Source organism: Columba livia, chromosome 39 (assembly GCF_036013475.1).
Source record: "Columba livia isolate bColLiv1 breed racing homer chromosome 39, bColLiv1.pat.W.v2, whole genome shotgun sequence".
NCBI classification, from domain to species: domain Eukaryota; kingdom Metazoa; phylum Chordata; class Aves; order Columbiformes; family Columbidae; genus Columba; species Columba livia.
In genome coordinates, this window is record NC_088640.1 from 135,734 (window position 1) to 159,256 (window position 23,523).

At 61.1% G+C, this 23,523-nt stretch overlaps 3 protein-coding genes across 3 annotated transcripts; all 3 read right to left on the bottom strand.

Annotated features, from left to right (window-relative positions):
- Positions 1–1,020: 1,020 nt before the first annotated feature.
- On the bottom strand, positions 1,021–18,535 carry ASPDH (aspartate dehydrogenase domain containing). The gene is given in 10 exon segments (XM_065044442.1): positions 1,021–1,192; positions 3,431–3,582; positions 7,464–7,582; positions 7,585–7,698; positions 10,848–10,904; positions 10,906–10,998; positions 14,222–14,306; positions 16,379–16,444; positions 16,446–16,518; positions 17,900–18,535. Coding segments are annotated over 10 exon segments (1,146 nt in total). The 5' UTR covers positions 18,249–18,535; the 3' UTR covers positions 1,021–1,154.
- LOC135576983 (keratin-associated protein 16-1-like) lies at positions 5,091–6,625 on the bottom strand. The gene is made up of 2 exons (XM_065044420.1): positions 5,534–6,625; positions 5,091–5,125 (listed from the first exon to the last, which is right to left on the bottom strand). The coding sequence occupies exons 1-2, from the start codon at positions 6,621–6,623 to the stop codon at positions 5,091–5,093; spliced, it is 1,125 nt and encodes a 374-aa protein (XP_064900492.1). The 5' UTR covers positions 6,624–6,625.
- LOC135576985 (uncharacterized) lies at positions 16,524–17,884 on the bottom strand (the record flags this gene model as incomplete). Its single annotated transcript, XM_065044423.1, is given in 2 exon segments — positions 16,524–17,638; positions 17,641–17,884. Coding segments are annotated over 2 exon segments (1,353 nt in total), but the record flags the coding sequence as incomplete, so codon positions are not given.
- Positions 18,536–23,523: the final 4,988 nt, after the last annotated feature.

Below are 23,523 nucleotides of genomic sequence, written 5' to 3' on the forward strand. Positions count from 1 at the left end.
TCCCCCAATCCGCCAGGACCCCCCAAAACCCTGGGACTCCCCAAACCCCTCTGGACCCCCCAACTCCCCAGGATCCCCCAAACCCCCGGGACCCCCCCAAAACCCCCGGGACTCCCCAAACCCCTCTGGACCCCCCGGACCCCCCCAAACCCCCCACGACCCAAAAGCCCCCAGGAACCCAGAAATCCCCCAATCCCCCTGGGATCCCCGGATCCCCCGGGACCCCCCCAAACCCCCCCAGGCCCCGTAGCGCATCCAGGGGCCTCCCCGGCGCTTCCCGCTCCCCCCGGGACCCCCCAGGGACACCCCAGGACCCCCCCAAACCCCCCGAGACCCCCCGGACCCCCCAGGGACACCCCAGGACCCCCCAAACCCCCCGAGACCCCCCCGGACCCCCCCGTCCCAGCGCACCCGGCGGTTCCTCCGGGCCCGGCGGCGGCCGCATCGCGTCCCCGGCCGAACTACAGCTCCCGGCGTGCATTGCGGCGGACCTTCCTCCCATCGTGCACTGCGCCGCGCTCCTATAGGCCCCCCCTGACCTTCTTCCCATGGTGCCTTGCGCCGCGTTCCTATAGCCACCCCCCCCCACGACCTTCTTCCCATGATGCCTTGCGCCGCGCTCCCTTTAGCCAGCTGGCGACCGTCTTCCCATGGTGCTTTGCGCTGCGCTCCCTTACTCCCCTACGACCTTCTTCCCATCATGCATTGCACCGCGCTCCTTAAGACCGCCCCCTTCTTCCATGGTGCCTTGCGCCGCGCTCCCTCAGTGTGTTCCCCCCCCCGACCTTCTTCCCATGGTGCCTTGCGCCGTGCTCCTCTAGTCCCCCCTCCCCCGGACCTTCCTCCCATGGTGCCTTGCGCCGCGCTCCTTTAGCCCCCCCCCCCCCCCCCCCCCCCCCCCCGGCGGACCTTCTTCTTCCCATCATGCCTTGCGCCTCCCCCCCCCCCCCCCCCCCGCCGCCATGATGAGGCCCAGTCGGTGTCGCCGCCTTTAATGTCCCCAAAGTGTGTGCCCCGTTGTCCCCGTTGTTTTGTCCCCGTTGTCCCCGTTGTTTTGTCCCCGTTGTTTTTGTCCCCGTTGTCCCCGTTGTCCCCGTTGTTTTGTCCCCGTTGTCCCCGTTGTTTTGTCCCCGTTGTCCCCGTTGTCCCCGCCCTCAGCAGAGCCGGATGCACCCGCCGTGTCCGGTGCAGGCTGGGGGGGACACGGGGTGAGCGGGGACAATGGGGACAGTGGGGGATGGGGCGGACACGGGGGACAGTGGGGGATGGGGGGGGACATGGGGGATGGGGGGACATGGGGGACAGTGGGGGATGGGGGGACATGGGGGACAATGGGGGACAGTGGGGGATGGGGGCGGACAATGGGGACAGTGGGGGATGGGGGGACAGTGGGGGACAATGGGGGATGGGGGACATAGGGGACAATGGGGACAGGGGGGGTGGGGGGGGACACGGGGGACAATGGGGAATGGGGGGACAATGGGGACAGTGGGGGGGACAGTGGGGACAGTGGGGGATGGGGGGACAATGGGGACAGTGGGGGATGGGGGGACAGTGGGGACAATGGGGGATGGGGGGGGACATGGGGGAGGGGGGGGGACAATGGGGACAGTGGGGGGTGGGGGGACAGTGGGGGGTGGGGCGGGCACGGGGGACAATGGGGACAATGGGGGATGGGGGGACAGTGGGGGATGGGGGGGACAATGGGGACAGTGGGGGATGGGGTGGACACGGGGGACAATGGGGGAGGGGGGGGACAATGGGGGGACTCGGGGGACAATGGGGACAGTGGGGGATGGGGGGGACAATTGGGGATGGGGGGACATGGGGGGACAGTGGGGGATGGGGGGGAACAGTGGGGAATGGGGGGGACAGTGGGGACAATGGGGGACGGGGGGGACAATGGGGGATGGGGGGACACGGGGGACAATGGGGACAGTGGGGGTGGGGGGGACAATGGGGGATGGGGAGGACAATGGGGACAGTGGGAGTGGGGGGGACACGGGGGACAATGGGGACAGTGGGGGATGGGGGAGACACGGGGACAATGGGGACAGTGGGGACAGTGGGGAATGGGGGGGAACATGGGGGAGGGGGGGGACAATGGGGACAGTGGGGGATGGGGGGGACATGGGGGGGTGAGTGTTGGTGACATCTGGGGGGGACATGAGGGGCACGTTGGGACAGGAGGGTGCGGGGGGTGGGGGACACGAGGGGACATGGTGACCTTGGGGACACGTTGGCCTTGGGGACACGGTGACCATGGGGACGTGGTGGCTTTAGGGACATGATGGCCATGGGGATGTGGTGGCCTTGGGGACACGAGGGGACAGGGGGTGACAGGAGGGACAGGTGGGGCCACCTGGTGACAGAAGGGGACAGGTGGTGACAATGGGGACACTTGGTGACAGGAGGTGACACAAGGGGACAGGTGGTGACATGAGGAGATGGGGTGACATGAGGGGACAGGAGGTGACAATGGGGACACTTGGTGACAGGAGGTGACACAAGGGGACAGGAGGTGACATGAGAGGACAGGGGGTGACACGAGGGGCCAGGGGGTGACATGAGGTGACAATGGGGACACTTGGTGACAGGACGTGACACAAGGGGACAGGGGGTGACAGGAGGGGACAGGAGGTGACAATGGGGACACCTGGTGACACAAGGGGACAGGAGGTGACATGAGGAGACGGGGGTGACATGAGGGGACAGGAGGTGACATGAGGGGACCGGTGGTGACAGGAGGTGACAATGGGGACACCTGGTGACAGGAGGGGACACAAGGGGACAGGAGGGGACACAAGGGGACAGGAGGTGACACAAGGGGACAGGAGGTGACATGAGGAGACGGGGTGACAATGGGGACACATGGTGACATGAGGGGCCAGGGGGTGACAGGAAGGTGACAATGGGGACACCTGGTGACAGGAGGTGACACAAGGGGACAGGAGGTGACATGAGGAGACAGGGGGTGACAATGGGGACACATGGTGTCAGGAGGGGACAATGGGGACACCTGGTGACAGGAGGTGACACGAGGGGACAGGAGGTGACATGAGGAGACAGGTGGTGACAGGAGGGGCCAGGGGGGTGACAGGTGCTGACAGGCGGTGACATGAGGGGACAGGAGGTGACAATGGGGACACCTGGTGACAGGAGGGGACACAAGGGGACAGGAGGTGACACAAGGGGACAGGAGGTGACATGAGGGGCCAGGGGGTGACAATGGGGACACATGGTGACAGGAGGGGACAGGCGGTGACAGGAGGGACCAGGGGGTGACAGGAGGTGACACAAGGGGACCGGTGGTAACATGAGGGGACCGGTGGTGACATGAGGGGCCAGGGGGTGACAGGAGGGGACAGGAGGTGACAGGAGGGACCAGGCGGTGACAGGAGGGGACAGGAGGTGACAATGTGACACGCACCCTGCAGGCTGCTCCAGAAACTGTCCCTGGTGGCGTCCCCGGTGACGGCTCCGGGTGCCGCCGGGTTGCGGCGGGTGCTGGTGACACTGAGGGCGCGACCCCCGTCCCCAACCCCCGTCACCTCCACCTCCAGCACGTGCCAGTCGGGGACCCTGCGGGACACCGGGGGACAATGGGTGACAGTGGGTGACACGGGGGTGGGACATGGGGTGACAATGGGTGACATGGGGTGACACTGGGTGACATGAGGTGACAATGGGTGACGCGGGGGATGGGACACTGGGGGTGACAATGGGTGACGCGGGGGTGGGACACGGGGTGACAATGGGTGACACTGGGGTGACATGGGGTGACACTGGGTGACATGAGGTGACAATGGGTGACATGGCGGCGGGATACCGGGGGTGACAGTGGGTGACACTGGGTGACATGGGGTGACACTAGGTGACAATGGGTGACACGGGGGCGGGACATCGGGGGTGACACTGGCTGACAGTGGGTGACATGGGGATGTGACACAGGGTGACATTGGGAGGTGACCCCGTCCCCAACCCCCGTCACCTCCACCTCCAGCACGTGCCAGTCGGGGACCCTGCGGGACACCGGGGGACAATGGGTGACAATGGGTGACACGGGGGCGGGACACCAGGGGTGACACTGGGTGACACGGGGGTGGGACATGGGGTGACACTGGGTGACATGAGGTGACAATGGGTGACACGGGGGTGGGACACAGGGTGACACAGGGGTGATACAGGGATGGGACACAGGGTGACACCGGGGGACAATGGGTGACAATGGGTGACACGGGGGCGGGACACCGGGGGTGACACGGGGTGACACGGGGGTGGGACACGGGGTGACAATGGATGACACGGGGGTGGGACTCCGGGGTGACACTGGGTGACACGGGGGTGGGACATGGGGTGACAATGGGTGACATGGGGTGACACTAGGTGACAATGGGTGACACGGGGGTGGGACACCGGGGGTGACACTGGGTGACACGGGGGTGGGACATGGGGTGACAATGGGTGACATGGGGGTGACACTAGGTGACAATGGGTGACACGGGGGCGGGACACCGGGGGTGACACTGGGTGACACGGGGGTGGACACGGGGTGACAATGGATGACACGGGGGTGGGACACCGGGGGTGACACTGGGTGACACAGGGGTGGGACATGGGGTGACAATGGGTGACATGGGGTGACACTAGGTGACATGAGGTGACAATGGGTGACACGGGGGCGGGACACCGGGGGTGACAGTGGGTGACACAGGGGTGGGACACGGGGTGACATGGGGTGACACTGGGTGACATGAGGTGACAATGGGTGACGCGGGGATGGGACACTGGGGGTGACAATGGGTGACACGGGGGTGGGACACGGGGTGACATGGGGTGACACTAGGTGACATGAGGTGACAATGGGTGACATGGGGGTGGGACATCGGGGTTGAAACTGGGTGACACGGGGATGAGACACGGGGTGACATGGGGTGACAGTGGGTGACATGAGGTGACAATGAGTGACGCGGGGGTGGGACACCGGGGGTGACATGGGGGTGGGACATGGGGTGACACTGGGTGACAGTGGGTGACATGGGGATGTGACACAGGGTGACATTGGGAGGTGACCCCGTCCCCAACCCCCGTCACCTCCACCTCCAGCACGTGCCAGTCGGGGACCCTGCGGGACACCGGGGGACAATGGGTGACAATGGGTGACGTGGGGGCGGGACACAGGGGGTGACACTGGGTGACACGGGGGTGGGACATGGGGTGACAATGGGTGACATGAGGTGACAATGGGTGACACGGGGGTGGGACATGGGGTGACAATGGGTGACATGGGGTGACAATGGGTGACACTGGGGTGACATGGGGTGACACTGGGTGACATGAGGTGACAATGGGTGACATGGCGGCGGGATACCGGGGGTGACAGTGGGTGACACTGGGTGACATGGGGTGACACTAGGTGACAATGGGTGACACGGGGGCGGGACATCGGGGGTGACACTGGGTGACAGTGGGTGACATGGGGATGGGACACAGGGTGACACTGGGAGGTGACCCCGTCCCCAACCCCCGTCACCTCCACCTCCAGCACGTGCCAGTCGGGGACCCTGCGGGACACCGGGGGACAATGGGTGACAATGGGTGACACGGGGGCGGGACACCGGGGGACAATGGGTGACAATGGGTGACATGGGGGCGGGACACCGGGGGTGACACTGGGTGACACGGGGGTGGGACATGGGGTGACAATGGGTGACACGGGGTGACACTAGGTGACATGAGGTGACAATGGGTGACACGGGGGTGGGACATGGGGTGACACTGGGTGACAATGGGTGACACGGGGGTGGGACATGGGGTGACAATGGGTGACACGGGGTGACACAAGGTGACACTGGGTGACATGGGGAGACACGGGGTGACACAAGGTGACACAGGGTGACAATGGGTGACATGGGGTGACACAGGGTGACAATGGGTGACATGGGGTGACACGGGGTGACATAAGGTGACACGGGGTGACAATGGGTGACACGGGGTGACACAGGGTGACATAAGGTAACACTGGGTGACACAGGGTGACAGTGGGTGACATGGGAGACACTGGGTGACACAAGGTGACACAGGGCGACACGGGGTGACATTGGGGTGACACAGGGTGACATGGGGTGACACAGGGTGACAGTGGGTGACATGGGGTGACACAGGGTGACAGTGGGTGACATGGGGAGACACTGGGTGACACGGGGTGACATAAGGTGACACGGGGTGACAATGGGTGACACAAGGTGACACAGGGTGACATGGGGTGACAATGGGTGGCACTGGGTGACACAAGGTAACATTGGGTGACATGGGAGACACTGGGTGGCACAGGGTGACATGGGATGACATGGGGTGACATAAGGTGACACGGGGTGACACGGGGGTGACAATGGGTGACATTGGGATGACACAAGGTGACACTGGGTGACATGGGGAGACACGGGGTGACAATGGGTGACATGGGGTGACACAAGGTGACACAGGGTGACATAAGGTGACATGGGGTGACAATGGGTGACATGGGGTGACATAAGGTGACATGGGGTGACATGGGGAGACACTGGGTGACACGGGGTGACATGGGATGACACGGGGTGACACAAGGTGACACAGGGTGACATGGGGAGACACTGTGTGACACAAGGTGACACAGGGGTGACATAAGGTGACATGGGGTGACAATGGGTGACAATGGGGTGACATGGGGTGACACAGGGTGACATGGGGAGACACTGGGTGACACAAGGTGACACGGGGTGACAATGGGTGACACGGGGTGACATGGGATGACACGGGGTGACAGTGGGTGACATGGGGAGACACTGGGTGACACGGGATGACATGGGGTGACATAAGGTGACACGGGGTGACATAAGGTGACATGGGGTGACATGGGGTGACACGGGGTGACACTGGGTGACACAGGGTGACATAAGGTGACATGGGGTGACAATGGGTGACATAAGGTGACATGGGGTGACATGGGGAGACACTGGGTGACACGGGATGACATGGGGTGACATAAGGTGACACGGGGTGACATAAGGTGACATGGGGTGACATAAGGTGACACGTGGTGACAATGGGTGACATGGGGTGACACAAGGTGACAATGGGTGACATAAGGTGACATGGGGTGACATAAGGTGACATGGGGTGACATGGGGAGACACTGGGTGACACGGGGTGACATAAGGTGACACACGGGGTGACAGTGGGTGACAGGGTGACATGGGGTGACAATGGGTGACACGGGGTGACATAAGGTGACATGGGGTGACAATGGGTGACACTGGGGTGACACAAAGTGACACAGGGTGACACAAGGTAACACTGGGTGACACAGGGTGACAGTGGGTGACATGGGGAGACACTGGGTGACATGGGGTGACATAAGGTGACATAAGGTGACACGGGGTGACATAAGGTGACACAGGGTGACACAGGGTGCCATGTCCCACCCCGGCTCGGCCACCAGCCGCGCCCGCAGGCCATCGAAGCCGAGCCGCGGTGCCGCCAGCGCGGCGGCCGCCATGGCGTTGACGTTCTGGGGACACAGGGGACAGAGCGGGCGCAGGGGGACCCTCGTACAGCACCTCCCGCCTCCCCCGAGGCCACCGCGGCCGCCACCCGGCCCCGCAGCCACCCCCCCGCACGCAGGGAGCGCGGGGACGTCCTCAGCGTCACCGTCAGCGCCTGTGGGGACATTGGGGACAGGAACCCGGGTCACCGTGGCCACATGGCCCATGGCCCATATCCCCATGGCCCCATGGCCCATATCACCCCCGTCCCCATTGTCCCCTTGTCCCATATCCCCATGTCTCCCTGTCCCCATGTGCCCATATCCCCCTGTCCCCATGTCCCCATGTCCCCATGTCCCCATTGTCCCCATGTCCCATATCCCCCTGTCCCCATGTCCCCATGTCCCCCTGTCCCCATGTCCCCATGTCCCATATCCCCCTGTCCCCATTGTCCCCATATCCCCATGTCTCCATTGGCCCCATGTCCCATGTCCCCATATCCCCATGTCCCATATCCCCCTGTCCCCATGTCCTATATCACCCCGTCCCCATGTCCCATGTACCCATATCCCATTGTCCCCATGTCCCCATATTCCCATGTGTCCTGTCCCCATTGTCCCCATGTCCCTATATCCCCATGTCCCATATCCCCATGTCCCCATTGTCCCCATGTCCCATGTTCCCATGTCCCCATGTCCCATAGCACCCCATCCCCATGTCCCCATATCCCCATGTCCCCATTGTCCCCATATCCCCCTGTCACCATGTCCCCATTGTCACCATGTCCCATATCCCCCTGTCCCCATATCCCCATGTCCCCATTGTCCCCCTGTCCCCATGTCCCATATCCCCCTGTCCCCATGTCCTATATCACCCCGTCCCCAGTCCCATGTCCCCATATCCCATTGTCCCCATGTCCCCATATTCCCATGTCTCCTGTCCCCATTGTCCCCATGTCCCATATCCCCATGTCCCCCATGTCCCCATTGTCCCCATGTCCCATGTTCCCATGTCCCCATGTCCCATAGCACCCCATCCCCATGTCCCCATATTCCCATGTCCCCTGTCCCATTGTCCCCATGTCCCCCAGGTCTCCCTGTCCCCATGTCCCCATGTCCCATATCCTCATTGTCCCCATGTCCCATATCCCCATGTCCCCATTGCCCCCATTGTCCCCATGTCCTCATTGTCACCTGCAGGGTCCCCACCCGGTCCATCCTCTCTATGTCCCCCATTGTCCCCATTATCCCCATTGCCCCCATTGCCCCTGTGTCCCCATTGTCCCCATTGTCCCCATTGTCCCCATATCCCCATTGTCCCCATTGTCCCTGTGTCCCCATTGCCCCCAATGTCCCCATTGCCCCCATTGTCCCCATTGTCCCCATTGCCCCCATTGTCCCCATTGTCCCCATTGCCCCCATTGCCCCCATTGCCCCCCATTGTCCCCATTGTCCCCATGTCCCTATTGTCCCCATTGTCCCCAATGTCCCCATTGCCCCCAATGTCCCCATTCTCCCCATTGTCCCTCATTACCCCCATTGCCCCCATTGTCCCCATTATCCCCATTGTCCCCATTGTCCCCATTGCCCCCATTGTCCCCATGTCCCATTGTCACCTGCAGGGTCCCCACCCGGTCCATCCTCTCGATGTTCCCATTGTCCCCACTGTGCCCATATCCCCATTGTCCCCATTGTCCCCATTGCCCCCATTGCCCCCCATTGTCCCCATTGCCCCCCATTGCCCCCATTGTCCCCATTGTCCCCATGTCCCTATTGTCCCCATTGTCCCCAATGTCCCCATTGCCCCCAATGTCCCCATTCTCCCCATTGTCCCTCATTACCCCCATTGTCCCCATTGTCCCCATTGTCCCCATTGCCCCCATTGTCCCCATTATCCCCATTGTCCCCATTGTCCCCATTGCCCCCATTGTCCCCATTATCCCCATTGTCCCCATTGTCCCCATTGCCCCCATTGTCCCCATGTCCCATTGTCACCTGCAGGGTCCCCGCCCGGTCCATCCTCTCGATGTTCCCATTGTCCCCACTGTGCCCATGTCCCCATTGTCCCCATGTCCCCATTACCCCCATTGTCCCCATTGCCCCCATTGCCCCCATTGCCCCCATTGCCCCCATTGTCCCCATGTCCCCATTGCCCCCATTGCCCCCATCGCCCCCATCATCCCCATTGCCCCCATTGTCCCCATGTCCCATTGTCACCTGCAGGGTCCCCGCCCGGTCCATCCTCTCGATGTTCCCATTGTCCCCACTGTGCCCATATCCCCATTGTCCCCATTGCCCCCATTGTCCCCATTGTCCCCATTGCCCCCAATGTCCCCATTCTCCCCATTGTCCCTCATTACCCCCATTGCCCCCATTGTCCCCATGTCCCTATTGTCCCCATTGTCCCCCATGTCCCCATTGCCCCCAATGTCCCCATTCTCCCCATTGTCCCTCATTACCCCCATTGCCCCCATTGCCCCCATTGTCCCCATTATCCCCATTGTCCCCATTGTCCCCATGTCCCCATTGTCCCCATGTCCCCATTGTCCCCATTGCCCCCATTGCCCCCATTGCCCCCATTGTCCCCATTATCCCCATTGTCCCCATTGTCCCCATTGCCCCCATTGTCCCCATGTCCCATTGTCACCTGCAGTGTCTCCACCCACTTCATCCTCTTGATGTCCCCATGTCCCCATTGTCCCCATGTCCCCATTGTCCCCATATCCCCATTGCCCCCAATGTCCCCATTGTCCCCATTGCCCCCATTGTCCCCATTATCCCCATTATCCCCATTGCCCTCATTGTCCCCATTACCCCCATTGTCCCCAATGTCCCCATTGCCCCCATTGTCCCCATTGTCCCCATTGCCCCCATTGTCCCCATTGTCCCCATTGTCCCCATTGCCCCCATTGTCCCCATTGCCTCCATTGTCCCCATTACCCCCATTACCCCCATTGTCCCCATTGTCCCCATTGTCCCCATTACCCCCATTGTCCCCATTGTCCCCATTGTCCCCATTGTCCCCATTGCCCCCATTGTCCCCATTATCCCCATTGTCCCCATTGTCCCCATTATCCCCATTGCCCTCATTGTCCCCATTGCCCCCATTGTCCCCATGTCTCCATCACCCCCATCGCCCCCATTGTCCCCATTGCCCCCATTGTCCCCATTGTCCCCATGTCCCCATTGCTCTCATCGCACCCATCGCCCCCATCGCCCCCATTGTCCCCATTGCCCCCATTGTCCCCATGTCCCCATTGCCCCCATTGCCCCCATTGCCCCCATCATCCCCATTGCCCCCATTGTCCCCATGTCCCATTGTCACCTGCAGGGTCCCCGCCCGGTCCATCCTCTCGATGTCCTCGCAGCCCCAGAGCGCCCCCCCGGGGGACATAGAGCGTGTGGCCCCCGCGCTCCGCCGCCCCCTGCAGGCGCCGCCGCGTCTCTGCGTCCGCCAGCGCCGACGGGGACCCCAGCTGGGACGGGGACAGGGACAGGGTCACCAGTGGGGACAGGGACACCCCCAATGTCACCCTGAGTGACCCCAGCTGGGATGGGGACAGCCCAGTGTCACCAGTGGGGACAGGGATAGTGTCACCAATGGGGAAAGGGACACCCCCAGTGTCACCAATGGGGACAGGGACAGTGTCACCAATGGGGACAGGGACACCCCCAGTGTCACCAATGGGGACAGGGACAGTGTCACCAATGGGCGTCAGGGACACCCCCAGTGTCACCAATGGGGACAGGGACACCCCCAGTGTCACCCTGAGTGACCCCAGCTGGGACGGGGACACCCCAATGTCACCAGTGGGGGACAGGGATAGTGTCACCAATGGGGACAGGGACACCCCCAGTGTCACCAGTGGGGACAGGGACAGTGTCATCAATGGGGACAGGAACAACCCCAGTGTCACCAATGGGGACAGGGACAGTGTCACCAGTGGGGACAGGGACACCCCCAGTGTCACCCTGAGTGACCCCAGCTGGGACGGGGACAGCCCAGTGTCACCAGTGGGGACAGGGACAGGGTCACCAGTGGGGACAGGGACAGGGTCACCAGTGGGGACAGGGACACCCCCAGTGTCACCAATGGGGACAGGGACAGTGTCACCAATGGGGACAGGGACATCCCCAGTGTCACCAATGGGGTCAGGGACAGTGTCACCAATGGGGACAGGGACACCCCCAGTGTCACCAGTGGGGACAGGGACATCCCCAATGTCACCCTGAGTGACCCCAGCTGGGACGGGGACAGCCCAGTGTCACCAATGGGGACAGGGACAGTGTCACCAATGGGGACAGGGACACCCCCAGTGTCACCAATGGGGACAGGGACAGTGTCATCAATGGGGACAGGGACACCCCCAATGTCACCCTGAGTGACCCCAGCTGGGACGGGGACAGCCCAGTGTCACCAGTGGGGACAGGGACAGGGTCACCAGTGGGGACAGGGACACCCCCAGTGTCACCAGTGGGGACAGGGACACCCCCAGTGTCACCCTGAGTGACCCCAGCTGGGACGGGGACAGCCCAGTGTCACCAGTGGGGACAGGGACAGGGTCACCAGTGGGGACAGGGACACCCCCAGTGTCACCAGTGGGGACAGGGACAGTGTCACCAATGGGGACAGGGACACCCCCAGTGTCACCAATGGGGACAGGGGACAGTGTCACCAGTGGGGACAGGGACACCCCCAGTGTCACCCTGAGTGACCCCAGCTGGGACGGGGACAGCCCAGTGTCACCAGTGGGGACAGGGACAGGGTCACCAGTGGGGACAGGGACACCCCCAGTGTCACCAATGGGGACAGGGACATCCCCAGTGTCACCAATGGGGTCAGGGACAGTGTCACCAATGGGGACAGGGACACCCCCAGTGTCACCAGTGGGGACAGGGACATCCCCAATGTCACCCTGAGTGACCCCAGCTGGGACGGGGACACCCCAGTGTCACCAATGGGGACAGGGACACCCCCAGTGTCACCCTGAGTGACCCCAGCTGGGATGGGGACAGCCCAGTGTCACCAGTGGGGATAGGGAGAGGGTCACCAGTGGGACAGGGACACCCCCAGTGTCACCAATGGGGACAGGGACACCCCCAGTGTCACCAGTGGGGACAGGGACACCCCCAGTGTCACCCTGAGTGACCCCAGCTGGGACGGGGACACCCCAGTGTCACCAATAGGGACAGGGACAGGGTCACCCATGGGGACAGGGACACCCCCAGTGTCACCAGTGGGGACAGGGACAGTGTCACCAATGGGGACAGGGACACCCCCAGTGTCACCAGTGGGGACAGGGACACCCCCAGTGTCACCAGTGGGGACAGGGACAGTGTCATCAATGGGGACAGGGACACCCCCAGTGTCACCAAAGGGAACAGGGACAGTGTCACCAATGGGGACAGGGACACCCCCAGTGTCACCAGTGGGGACAGGGACACCCCCAGTGTCACCCTGAGTGACCCCAGCTGGGACGGGGACAGCCCAGTGTCACCAGTGGGGACAGGGAGAGGGTCACCAGTGGGACAGGGACACCCCCAGTGTCACCAATAGGGACAGGGACAGTGTCACCAATGGGGAAAGGGACACCCCCAGTGTCACCAATGGGGACAGGGACAGTGTCACCAATGGGGACAGGGACACCCCCAGGGTCACCAGTGGGGACATGGACACCCCCAGTGTCACCAGTGGGGACAGGGACACACCCAGTGTCACCAAAGGGAACAGGGACAGTGTCACCAATGGGGACAGGGACACCCCCAGTGTCACCAATGGGGACAGGGACAGTGTCATCAATGGGGACAGGGACACCCCCAGTGTCACCAATGGGGACAGGGACATCCCAAATGTCACCCTGAGTGACCCCAGCTGGGACGGGGACACCCCAGTGTCACCAATGGGGACAGGGACACCCCCAGTGTCACCAATGGGGTCAGGGACAGTGTCACCAATGGGGACAGGGACATCCCCAGTGTCACCAATGGGGACAGGGACGTCCCCAGTGTCCCCAATGGGGTCAGGGACACTGTCAGTGTCCCCATGTCCCCACTTGGGGACAGGGCGCAGCCCCCCTGTCCATGTGTTCCCAGCCCCCATGTCCCCTCCGCCCCCATGGTCCCCAATGTCCTCACAGTCCCCCCACCCTCTCCCTGCTGTCCCCAACCTCCCGCCTGTCCCCATTGTCCCCAAGGTGCCACCTCCCCTGTCCCCATGTCCCCATATCCCCCTGTCCCCATGTCCCCCCTGTCCCCATGTCCCCCATATCCCCCTGTCCCCATGTCCCACATCCCCATGTCCCCATGTCCCATGTCCCCCTGTCCCCATATCCCTATGTCCCCACATCCCCATGTCCCCATATCTCCATGTCCCTTGTCCCCCTGTCCCCAACCTCCCCATGTCCCCCTGTCCCCGTGTCCCCATATCCCATGTCCCCATGTCCCCATATCCCCATGTCCCCCTGTCCCCATGTCCCCCTGTCCCCATGTCCCATATCCCCTTGTCCCCATGTCCCATATCCCCTGTCCCCATGTCCCCATGTCCCCATGTCCCCCTGTCCCCATGTCCCCATGTCCCATATCCCCATATCCCCATGTCCCCATGTCCCCATGTCCCATATCCCCATGTCCCCATGTCCCCTGTCCCCCTGTCCCCCGTCTGTCCCCTGTCTGTCTGTCTGTCTGTCCCCACGTCCCCACCATCAGATCCGCGTGTTTCAGAATCTCTTCTCCGTGCTCTTGGGCCACCGAGGGATGAGAAACCTCAACCACCAGCTGCACCCCCCTGGGCAGGGACAGACGGACATGGGGACACGGGACGGACATGGGGACATGGGACATGGGGACATGGGGACAGACAGGGGACATGGGGACATGGGGACATGGGGATATGGGGACACGGGATGCACATGGGGACATGGGGACATGGGGACATGGGACATGGGGACATGGGGATATGGGGATATGGGACATGGGGATATGGGACATGGGGATATGGGGACATGGGATATGGGGACATGGGGACATGGGACATGGGGACATGGGGACATAGGGACATGGGGACATGGGGATATGGGGACATGGGACATGGGGACATGGGGACATGGGGATATGGGGACATGGGACATGGGACATGGGGACATGGGGATATGGGGATATGGGGACATGGGACATGGGGATATGGGACATGGGGACATGGGGACATGGGGATATGGGGACATGGGACATGGGGACATGGGGACATGGGGATATGGGGACATGGGACATGGGACATGGGGACATGGGGACATGGGGATATGGGGACATGGGACATGGGGATATGGGACATGGGGATATGGGGACATGGGATATGGGGACATGGGGACATGGGGACATAGGGACATGGGGACATGGGGATATGGGGACATGGGACATGGGGACATGGGACATGGGGACATGGGGACATAGGGACATGGGACATAGGGACATGGGGACATGGGACATGGGGACATAGGGACATGGGGATATGGGGACAGGGGCACAGAGGTGCCACATGACACGGGTGACATGTGACACGGGTGGCATAGGTGACACAGTGACACATGACACAGGTGACACGGGTGACACGTGACTTGGGTGACGCTTGACATGGGTGACATGTGACACGGGTGACACAGGTGACACGTGACAGAGGTGACATAGGTGACACGTGACACGGGTGACATGTGACACGGGTGACACATGACACAGGTGACACGTGACCCAGGTGACACGGGTGACACATGACATGGGTGACACATGACATGGGTGACATATGACATGGGTGACACCGGCGACATATGACACAGGTAACACGGGTGACTCATGACACAGGTGACACGTGACACGGGTGACATGTGGCACGGGTGACCCAGGTGACACATGACCCAGGTGACATGTGACCCACGTGATCCAGGTGACATGTGACCCGGGTGACACATGACCCAGGTGACACGGGTGACACATGACACGGGTGACAACTGACATGGTGACACGTGTGACACAGGTGACACATGACACGGGTGACACATGACACAGGTGACACGGGTGACACGTGACTTGGGTGACGCTTGACATGGGTGACATGTGACACGGGTTACACAGGTGACACGTGACAGAGGTGACATAGGTGACACGTGACACGGGTGACACGTGACACGGGTGACACATGACACAGGTGACACGTGACCCAGGTGACACGGGTGACACATAACATGGGTGACATATGACATGGGTGACACCGGCGACATATGACACAGGTGACACAGGTGACTCATGACACAGGTGACACGTGACACGGGTGACATGTGACACGGTTGACCCAGGTGACACATGACCCAGGTGACACGTGACCCGGGTGACACATGACACAGGTGACACGGGTGACACATGACATGGGTGACAACTGACACGGTGACACGTGTGACACAGGTGACACACGACATGGGTGACACGTGACACAAGTGACACATGACCCAGGTGACACGTGACTTGGGTAGACACATGACCCAGGTGACACAGTGACACGGGTAACACGTGACACGGGTGACAACTGACACGGTGACACATTACACAGGTGACACATGACACGAGTGACACATGACACAGGTGACACGGGTGACACAGGTGACACATGACACGGGTGACACGTGACACAGGTGACACACATGACACACGTGACACACGTGACACATGACATGGGTGACATCTGACACGGGTGCCACGTGACTCGGGTGACACAGATGGCACATGACACGGGTGACACGGGTGACATATGCCACGGGTGCCACATGACACGGGTGCCACGTGACTCGGGAGCCACGTGACCCGGCCGCTCACGTGCTCGGCAGGTCGCGCAGGTCCCACAGGGGGAGGGGCGGGGGGAGGGGGCCGCTCCGGCCCCCCCCGCCTCCACACGAAGCCCAGAGACAGCCCGCAGGGGGCGCCCTCGGCCAACAGGCGGGCGGCCAGGAACCGGCCTGGGGACCAGAGAGACACCAGAGAGACCATAGAGACACCACAGGGACCAGAGAGGCACCAGAGAGACCATAGAGACCAGAGAGACCAGAGAGACACCACAGAGACCAGAGAGACACCACAGAGACCAGAGAGACACCAGAGAGACCAGAGAGACACCAGAGAGACCAGAGAGGCACCGCAGAGACCAGAGACACCAGAGAGACCATAGAGACCAGAGAGACACCAGGGAGACCAGAGAGACACCACAGGGAACAGAGAGACACCAGAGAGACCATAGAGACACCACAGAGACCAGAGAGGCACCGCAGAGACCATAGAGACCATAGAGACACCAGAGAGACCAGAGAGACACCAGAGAGACCATAGAGACACCAGAGAGACACCAGAGAGACCAGAGAGACACCACAGAGACCAGAGAGGCACCGCAGAGACCATAGAGACCAGAGAGACCATAGAGACACCAGAGAGACACCAGAGAGACCATAGAGACACCAGAGAGACCAGAGAGACACCAGAGAGACCATAGAGACACCATAGAGACACCAGAGAGACCAGAGAAACACCAGAGAGACACACAGACACCCCACAGAGACCCATAGAGACCCCATAGACATCCCATGGGACCCATAGAGACCCATAGACACCCCACAGAGACCCCTGAGAGACCCCATAGACACCCATAGATACCCCATAGAGACCCATAGATACACCATAGAGACCCATAGATACCCCATGGGACCCATAGAGACCCCATAGAGACCCCCATAGAGACCCGTAGAGACCCATAGACACCCCATAGAGACCCCATAGAGACCCATAGACACCCCATAGACCCCCCATAGAGACCCATAGAGACCCCATAGAGACCCATAGAGACGCCATAGATACCCCATGGGACCCATAGAGACCCCATGGGACACCTCATAGACACCCCATAGAGACCCCATGGGACCCATAGACACCCCATAGACACCCCATAGACACCCCATAGACACCCGTAGAGACCCATAGAGACCCATAGACACCCCATAGAGACCCCTAGAGATCCCATAGACACCCCATAGAGACCCATAGAGACCCCATAGAGACCCATAGAGACCCCATAACACCCCATAGACCCCTCATAGAGACCCCATAGAGACCCATAGACACCCCATAGAACCCCCATAGAGACCCATAGAGACCCCATGGGACACCCCATAGACACCCCATAGAGACCCCATAGAGACCCGTAGAGACCCGTAGAGACCCATAGACACCCCATAGACCCCCCATAGAGACCCATAGACACCCCATAGACCCCCCATAGAGACCCATAGACACCCCATAGACACCCCATAGAGACCCATAGAGACCCATAGAGACCCATAGCCCCCATACCCAGGCGTCCGTAGCCCAGGATCCCCACACGGCGACAGCGCGGAGCCCCCGACCCCTCCATGGCCTGGGAACGAGACCTGCCCCACGGCTGCCCCATAAGTGACCAGAGCTGACCCATAGCTGACCCATAACAAGTGACCAGAGCTGACCCAGGGCTGCCCCATAAGTGACCCACAAGTGACCCACAGCTGACCCATAACTGACCAGAACGGACCCACGACTGACCCACGGCTGCCCCATAAGTGACCAGAACGGACCCACGACTGACCCACGGCTGCCCCATAAGTGACCAGAACGGACCCATAAGACACTCCATAGACACCCCATAGAGACCCCATAGAGACCCCATAGAAATCCAGAGAGACCCATAGACACCCCAAGGTCACCCCATAGAGAACCCATAGAGACCCATAGACACCCCATAGACACCCAAAGACACCCCATAGAGACCCATAGACACCCCATAGAGACCCCATAGACACCCAAAGAGACCCCATAGATACCCCATAGAGACCCATAGGGACCCCATAGAGACCCCATAAGTGACCATAACTGACCCACAACTGACAAACGGCTGCCCCATAAGTGACCGAAAACTGCCCCTCACTTGTCCCCCCTGCCCCATAACCGCCCCCCCCATCTGCCCCCCAACCCCCCCTGTTAATTACCCTCGGCCCTAATTACCCCCCTTTCCCACCGGCCGGTCCCGCCGCTCCGGCCTTTGCCCCCCCCGCCCCCCGTTAATGATCAACCCGGACGCCTGGGTCCCTTTGGGGGGGAGGGGCCCGAACGCCTGGGTCCCTTATTGGGAGGGGGGAGCCCGAACGCCTGGGTCCCTTTTTGGGGGGAGGTGCCCGAACGCCTGGGTCCTTTATTGGGGGAAGGTGGGGGGGGCTCGAACGCCTGGGTCCCTTCTTTAGGGGAGGGGGTCCCGAACGCCTGGGTCCCTTTTTGGGGGGAGGTGGCCGAACGCCTGGGTCCCTTCTTTGGGGGAGGTGCCCGAACACCTGGGTCCCTTATTGGGAGGGGGGTCCCAAACGCCTGGGTCCCTTATTGGGGGGAGGGACTCGAACCCCTGGGTCCCTTCTTTGGGGGATCGGGGGGACCCGAACGCTTGGGTCCCTTACTGGGGGGGGAGGGGGGGGGAACAGAACGCCTGGGTCCCTTCTTTGGGGGCGGGGGAGCCCGAATGCCTGGGTCCCTTATTGAAGGAACGTGCCCGAACGCCTGGGTCCCTTTTCGGGAAGGGGGGGGCCCGAACGACTGGGTCCATTATTGGGAATGGGGCCCGAACGCCTGGGTCCCTTTTTGGGGGAAGGTGCCCGAATGCCTGGGTCCATTCTTTAGGGGAGGGCGGGGGGGGGGGCCGAACGCCTGGGTCCCTTTTTTGGGGGACTGCCGGCCACCTAGGTCCCTTTTTGGGGTATTCCCGGACGCCTGGGTCCCTTTATGGGGGGGGGGGGGAGGGGCCCGGACGCCTGGGTCCCATCACCAGGCGCCGTTGCCATGGTGACCGCTCAGAGCGGTTCCCCCCCCCACCCCCTCCCCCGGGCAGTGTTTCCATGGCAACCGCCGCACTGCCCCTCCCCCCCCCCCGCTCACCCTCCCCCCCCCCCCCCCCCGCAGTGTTACTCAGGCAACCGGCCCGTTGCCATGGCAACCGGCATCGCGACCGGGGACCCAGGCGTCCGGGAACTGCACACACACACCCCCCCCCGCCCCTTGCCAATAGAAAGGACCCAGGCGTCCGGGAGACCCCAAAAAGGGACCCAGGCGTCCGGGAGACCCCAAAAAGGGGACCCAGGCGTCCGGGAACTGAACCCCCCCCCCTTCCCCCAATAGAAAGGGACCCAGGCATCCGGGAATTGAAACCCCAATACATCAATAAAAAGGACCCAGGTGTCCGGGAGACTCCAAAAAAGGGACCCAGGCGTCCGGGAACTGACCCCCAAAAAGGGACCCAGGCGTCCGGGAGACCCCAAAAAGGGACCCAGGCGTCCGGGAACTGAACCCCCCCCTTTCCCCAATAGAAAGGGACCCAGGCATCCGGGAATTGAAACCCCAATACATCAATAAAAAGGACCCAGGTGTCCGGGAGACTCCAAAAAAGGGACCCAGGCGTCCGGGAACTGAACCCCCGTTTCACTAATAAAAAGGACCCAGGCGTCCGGGAGACCCCCAAAAAGGGACCCAGGCGTCCGGGAGACCCCAAAAAGGGACCCAGGCGTCCGGGAACTGAACCCCCCCCTTTCCCCAATAGAAAGGGACCCAGGCATCCGGGAATTGAAACCCCAATACATCAATAAAAAGGACCCAGGTGTCCGGGAGACTCCAAAAAAGGGACCCAGGCGTCCGGGAACTGAACCCCAAAAAGGGACCCAGGCGTCCGGGAGACCCCAAAAAGGGACCCAGGCGTCCGGGAACTGAAACCCCCCTTTCCCCAATAGAAAGGGACCCAGGCATCCGGGAATTGAAACCCCAATACATCAATAAAAAGGACCCAGGTGTCCGGGAGACTCCAAAAAAGGGACCCAGGCGTCCGGGAACTGGACCCCCGATTCACCAATCAAAAGGACCCAGGAGTCCGGGAACTGACCCCCAAAAAGGGACCCAGGCATCCGGGAACTGAAGCCCCATTGCCAATAAAAAGGACCCAGGAGTCCAGGAACTGAAATCCCCTTTCCCCAATAGAATGGACCCAGGCGTCCGGGAGTCCCCCCAAAAAGGGACCCAGGTGTCCGGGAACATGGAGTGTCCTCAGTCTCTCCTCAGTCTCTCCTCAGTCTCCTCAGTCTCTCCTCAGTCTCTCCTCAGTCTCTCCTCAGTCTCTCCTCAGTCTCTCCTCAGTCTCCTCAGTCTCTCCTCAGTCTCTCCTCAGTCTCTCCTCAGTCTCTCCTCAGTCTCTCCTCAGTCTCTCCTCAGTCTCTCCTCAGTCTCTCCTCAGTTTCTCCTCAGTCTCTCCTCAGTCTCCTCAGTCTCCCCTCAGTCTCTCCCCAGTCTCTCCTCAGTCTCTCCTCAGTCTCCTCAGTCTCTCCTCAGTCTCTCCTCAGTCTCCTCAGTCTCTCCTCAGTCTCTCCTCAGTCTCTCCCCAGTCTCTCCTCAGTCTCTCCTCAGTCTCCTCAGTCTCTCCTCAGTCTCTCCTCAGTCTCCTCAGTCTCTCCTCAGTCTCTCCTCAGTCTCTCCTCAGTCTCTCCTCAGTCCCTCCTCAGTCCCTCCTCAGTCTTCTCAGTCTCTCCTCAGTCTCTCCTCAGTCTCTCCTCAGTCCCTCCTCAGTCTCTCCTCAGTCTCTCCTCAGTCCCTCCTCAGTCCCTCCTCAGTCTCCTCAGTCTCCTCAGTCTCTCCTCAGTCTCTCCTCAGTCCCTCCTCAGTCTTCTCAGTCTCTCCTCAGTCTCTCCTCAGTCTCTCCTCAGTCCCTCCTCAGTCCCTCCTCAGTCTTCTCAGTCTCTCCTCAGTCCCTCCTCAGTCTCCTCAGTCTCCTCAGTCTCTCCTCAGTCTCTCCTCAGTCTCTCCTCAGTCCCTCCTCAGTCTTCTCAATCTCTCCTCAGTCTCCTCAGTCTCTCCTCAGTCTCTCCTCAGTCTCTCCTCAGTCTCTCCTCAGTCCCTCCTCAGTCCCTCCTCAGTCTTCTCAGTCTCTCCTCAGTCTCTCCTCAGTCTCTCCTCAGTCCCTCCTCAGTCTCTCCTCAGTCTCTCCTCAGTCCCTCCTCAGTCTCTCCTCAGTCCCTCCTCAGTCTCTCCTCAGTCTCTCCTCAGTCCCTCCTCAGTCCCTCCTCAGTCTCCTCAGTCTCCTCAGTCTCTCCTCAGTCTCTCCTCAGTCCCTCCTCAGTCTTCTCAGTCTCTCCTCAGTCTCTCCTCAGTCTCTCCTCAGTCCCTCCTCAGTCCCTCCTCAGTCTTCTCAGTCTCTCCTCAGTCCCTCCTCAGTCTCCTCAGTCTCCTCAGTCTCTCCTCAGTCTCTCCTCAGTCTCTCCTCAGTCCCTCCTCAGTCCCTCCTCAGTCTTCTCAGTCTCTCCTCAGTCTCTCCTCAGTCTCTCCTCAGTCCCTCCTCAGTCTCTCCTCAGTCTCTCCTCAGTCCCTCCTCAGTCCCTCCTCAGTCTCCTCAGTCTCCTCAGTCTCTCCTCAGTCTCTCCTCAGTCCCTCCTCAGTCTTCTCAGTCTCTCCTCAGTCTCTCCTCAGTCTCTCCTCAGTCCCTCCTCAGTCCCTCCTCAGTCTTCTCAGTCTCTCCTCAGTCCCTCCTCAGTCTCCTCAGTCTCCTCAGTCTCTCCTCAGTCTCTCCTCAGTCTCTCCTCAGTCTCCTCAGTCTCTCCTCAGCCTCCTCAGTCTCTCCTCAGTCTCTCCTCAGTCCCTCCTCAGTCCCTCCTCAGTCTCCTCAGTCTCCTCAGTCTCTCCTCAGTCTCTCCTCAGTCTCTCCTCAGTCTCTCCTCAGTCCCTCCTCAGTCTTCTCAATCTCTCCTCAGTCTCCTCAGTCTCTCCTCAGTCTCTCCTCAGTCTCTCCTCAGTCTCCTCAGTCTCTCCTCAGCCTCCTCAGTCTCTCCTCAGTCTCCTCAGTCTCTCCTCAGTCTCTCCTCAGCCTCCTCAGTCTCTCCTCAGTCTCTCCTCAGCCTCCTCAGTCTCTCCTCAGTCCCTCCTCAGTCTTCTCAGTCTCTCCTCAGTCTCTCCTCAGTCTCCTCTCAGTCTCTCCTCAGTCTCTCCTCAGTCTCTCCTCAGTCTCCTCAGTCTCTCCTCAGTCTCCTCTCAGTCTCTCCTCAGTCTCTCCTCAGTCTCTCCTCAGTCTCTCCTCAGTCTCCTCAGTCTCTCCTCAGTCTCTCCTCAGTCTCTCCTCAGTCTCCTCAGTCTCTCCTCAGTCTCTCCTCAGTCTCCTCTCAGTCTCTCCTCAGTCTCTCCTCAGTCTCTCCTCAGTCTCCTCAGTCTCTCCTCAGTCTCTCCTCAGTCTCCTCAGTCCCTCCTCAGTCTCCTCAGTCTCTCCTCAGTCTCTCCTCAGTCTCTCCTCAGTCTCTCCTCAGTCTCCTCAGTCTCTCCTCAGTCTCCTCAGTCTCTCCCCAGTCTCTCCTCAGTCCCTCCTCAGTCTCTCCTCAGTCTCTCCTCAGTCTCTCCTCAGTCTCTCCTCAGTCTCTCCTCAGTCTCCTCAGTCTCTCCTCAGTCTCTCCTCAGTCTCCTCAGTCTCTCCTCAGTCTCTCCTCAGTCTCTCCTCAGTCTCTCCTCAGTCTCTCCTCAGTCTCTCCTCAGTCTCCTCAGTCCCTCCTCAGTCTCCTCAGTCTCTCCTCAGTCTCTCCTCAGTCTCCTCAGTCTCTCCTCAGTCTCCTCAGTCTCTCCTCAGTCTCCTCAGTCTCTCCCCAGTCTCTCCTCAGTCCCTCCTCAGTCTCTCCTCAGTCTCTCCTCAGTCTCCTCAGTCTCTCCTCAGTCTCTCCTCAGTCTCTCCTCAGTCTCTCCTCAGTCTCCTCAGTCTCTCCTCAGTCTCTCCTCAGTCTCCCCTCAGTCTCTCCTCAGTCTCTCCTCAGTCTCTCCTCAGTCTCTCCTCAGTCTCCTCAGTCTCTCCTCAGTCTTCTCAGTCTCTCCTCAGTCTCTCCTCAGTCTCTCCCCAGTCTCTCCTCAGTCTCCTCAGTCTCCTCAGTCCCTCCTCAGTCCCTCCT

Bases quoted from the DNA above. Each gene is read 5' to 3' on its own strand.
- LOC135576983 (XM_065044420.1), bottom strand. From the start codon at position 6,623: ATGTCACCCTGTGTCACCTTGTGTCACCCCGTGTCATCCCATGTCACC. The intron at 5,126-5,533 runs GTGACGGGGGTT...GGTGTCCCGCAG, and splicing joins GGCACGTGCTGGAGGTGGAG to GGTCCCCGACTGGCACGTGC.